The sequence below is a fragment of the Fukomys damarensis genome, unplaced genomic scaffold (genome assembly GCF_012274545.1).
Source record: "Fukomys damarensis isolate Sample0158 unplaced genomic scaffold, DMR_v1.0_HiC HiC_scaffold_33, whole genome shotgun sequence".
NCBI lineage: Eukaryota > Metazoa > Chordata > Mammalia > Rodentia > Bathyergidae > Fukomys > Fukomys damarensis.
In genome coordinates, this window is record NW_022900945.1 from 56,202,003 (window position 1) to 56,205,057 (window position 3,055).

The window sequence follows — 3,055 nt, forward strand, 5'->3', positions numbered from 1 at the left end:
ACGTTTCCACAGTGAAGGTTCCGACCCACTTTGTTCTCTCCCAAAGGCTGCACTGTGCTCAACTCTGGAGCAGCGTCCTGGTCAGAGACTGGCCGCGGTGGTGACAGCCGGCCCAGGGCACGGCCGATTTAAATGCCCTTCCCCAGCTCCGCATGTGGTCAGGCCCTCCTTCCTGTCCAGGTGGCAGCAGGAAGTAAGCTTCTGAGAAAGGGGCAGCCGCAGAGCTCGGAGCCTGCCCAGCTCGGAGCCTGCCCGCAGCCCGCCCTGGGCTCTCCCCAGGACCCGGCACCGCGGGGTGCAGGTCAGAGGGGCTCTTGTCCAACAGGGGCGGGCGCAGCCTCACCAAGCCTGCGTCCTCCTGGGCCAGGGCGGGGACGGGGCCAGGCAGCTGGCGCCCTCTCTCCTTACAGTGTGTGCGCAGCCAGGGAATGCGGCCTCGCTCCTGTCGACTGACGAGTCCTAAAGACTGAGTTTGTCAGCTCTGCCGCAGGGCTGGACAGGCTCGAGCAGCCAGGAGTCAGCCTGGAAGCCACAGCCACAGAACGCGGGACCCAGTGGACGGTGGGTGGGGAGCGGGTGTCTGGGTCTCCATAGGCTTCAAGGGGCCTGGGAGCATCGCTGGGGTGGTCAGGGAGGTTCCCAAACCCCTCATCTTCCACAGCCGAGTGTAGGAGACGCTGTCTCAAGCGGATTTATCAGGGGAAAAAAAACGGCAACAGAGTAGGTTTGTCCTGAGGAAGGCCCAGCCGGGGACAGAAAGCAGGGGCAGGGTGAGAAGCAGGAAGGCGGGTCCAGGCCCCGCTCAGGACCACGAGTCCTCCTGTCCCATCTAGCCGAGGGCTGCACTGATCTGGTAAACATTCCTTAAAGTCAGCTTGGTGGTACAGTGGACACACATCTCTGATCCCAGTGCTGTAGGAGGCCGAGGCAAGAGGATCAAAAGTTCAAACCCAGCCGGGGCAACTTAGTGATTAGGTGAGATCCTGTCTCAAAATGAACAGTTAAAAAAGGGCTGGGTATGTAGCTGATTGCAAAGGCCTTGGGTTCAATTTCCAGACACACACACACACACACACACACACACACGCACGCACATCAGTTATTTAAAGAAAGAAAAACTCCTAAAGGATAAACATAATTTACTCACGCTAAATAATACATTTCCCCAAAAATGTGATAACATGGAGAATGCTTACAATATAACACACATACAAATGTGCTTAGGAAAAAAGTACACTAACATGTTCCCAGTTTTCCCTAGGTGGTAAAAGTGCTGGCGATCACTACTAGCTCCTCGTAGTTTTCTGGAGTTTGTTTCATCACGAGCACGCTAACTTTATTAATCCCCCGAGCGACGACGGTCGTCATCGCCCGGTCAAATGCGGCTCGCCGGTGCCCACGCAGCCTGAGCGCGCAGTGCCCATCCCCGCGGGCTGCCCGGCCTGTTGGAAGGGACCCGGCCGCCACCGACTGATTTCTGGCCCCTGCAGCAGTTGGGGGCTGCCGGCCAGACACCCCTCCCTACCCCCCGACCCAGGTACCTGTCCAGGGGGCCGCTCTGGCCTCGGGGCTCCACTCGCTCCAGGAGCTATATTTTAAGACAACTTCTCTCAAAAAAAAAAAACCCACATAGATTCTTTGAGAATGAAATCCTATTTGAGAATGAAATCATACTAGGTGGGGGGACAGAATTGTCTCCACGCATTCTAGGACTATGTCTGCACTGGGGACAACTTTTCCATCAAGGAATACTGACCAAAACATTGTAACACTGGCCCAGGCAATTGGTTGAGGCAATAGAAACACAGATATGCTGGTGCCAAATCACACTGTATCAGTGTTTCGGTGGGACACAAGCCCTGAACCACCAACATAAGGGAACAGCCCCGCAGAGGGTGGCACACAGCAGGGTCCCCGCCCCGCCCTCCCGGCACCCCACACCGCGCCCATCCCGGAGGGAGGAACCCACCAGCCAGGTCGTGAAGGCCCTGGACTGCTCTGCCCGGTACCGCAGCTCAAAGTGCAGCCGGTAGAAGTCAGAGTCCCAGGAGCAGGGGTCTTTCCAGGTGACGTTGAGCCACTGCGGGTGCCCGGCCACGGCAGTGACGGTGATGTTGGCGGGTGGGTCGGGCTTCACTGAGGGCGGGAGTGGGCTCCTCAGGGCGTGGACAGCAGAGCGCCCTCTGGGCCCATCCAGCCCGCTCCACCGCCCAGCCCCTCACGCACTGGACGCCCGCCTGGCCCAAGCAGACCCACAGCTCCGGCCCGTCACTGCCTCCCCTCGGAGGTGTCCCTCACACCAGGCGGAAGCCGAGACACTCACAGATCTTAGTGACCTGCACCGCCTCATTGCTGCTGGTCCTGTTCCCAGCACTGTTGGCCACACAGGCGGACACCATCCGGGTGGAGGTGTCCCCCTCTGGAACTGGAAGCTGGCACAAGAACTTCCGGGACTCCCGAGAATACAGGCACGGCTCCTGCGACTCTTCCACGGGGTCTGTCTGGCTGTGGACACAAGACGGGGGGGGCTGCCCTCCATTCCCGCTCTGCCGGTGTGGCGGGAAGGCCAGTGCCGCGATGAGGAGCCCCCTAAGCCCAAGGCTCGCATCCCAGCTCCGAGCAGCTTTCATGGCCTACAGTAAATTATCCAGCCTGTCCGGCTCTGTGCTCTCAGTTGAAAACACAAACATTCCGGCACTCTGGGAGGCTGAGGCAGGAGGATCTCCAGTTCAAGCCCAGCCTGAGGTACATAGGAAGACTCTGTCTCAAAATAAAAACATCTGGCACGGAGGGGGGAGGCTGGAGCAGAGGCCTGGCCTTCACTTAGGCTCAGATGTATGAGGCTCCAAAGATAGGGATGCACAGGAAAGTGTGGGGCGCTGATGGTGACAGAAAAGCATTCTGGAGACTGACGGCACTCGGGTGAGTGAGACTTCACCGTGGGGCCTTCTAGGCCACAGCAGCCACAGGCCTACCCTGGCAGCAGAGTCCCCAGCCTCTGGCTCGGGGAGTTTTTGTTCTTGCTTTGTTTTGTGGTGGTGAGGAGTGAACCCAG

At 58.7% G+C, this 3,055-nt stretch overlaps 1 protein-coding gene across 1 annotated transcript in view; it reads right to left on the bottom strand.

The window, feature by feature from the left end:
• Positions 1 to 2,736, bottom strand: part of Il6r (interleukin 6 receptor) — a 16,010-nt gene extending 13,274 nt beyond the window's left edge. Inside the window, exons 1-3 of the mRNA XM_033758093.1 lie at positions 2,324 to 2,736; positions 1,942 to 2,136; positions 1,288 to 1,484 (exon numbers count right to left, since the gene is read on the bottom strand). Of these exons, the coding sequence (XP_033613984.1) occupies positions 1,288 to 1,484; positions 1,942 to 2,136; positions 2,324 to 2,630 (699 nt within the window). The 5' untranslated portion in view covers positions 2,631 to 2,736. The remainder of the gene's footprint in view (positions 1 to 1,287; positions 1,485 to 1,941; positions 2,137 to 2,323) is intronic.
• Between the last annotated feature and the right edge of the window lie 319 nt (positions 2,737 to 3,055).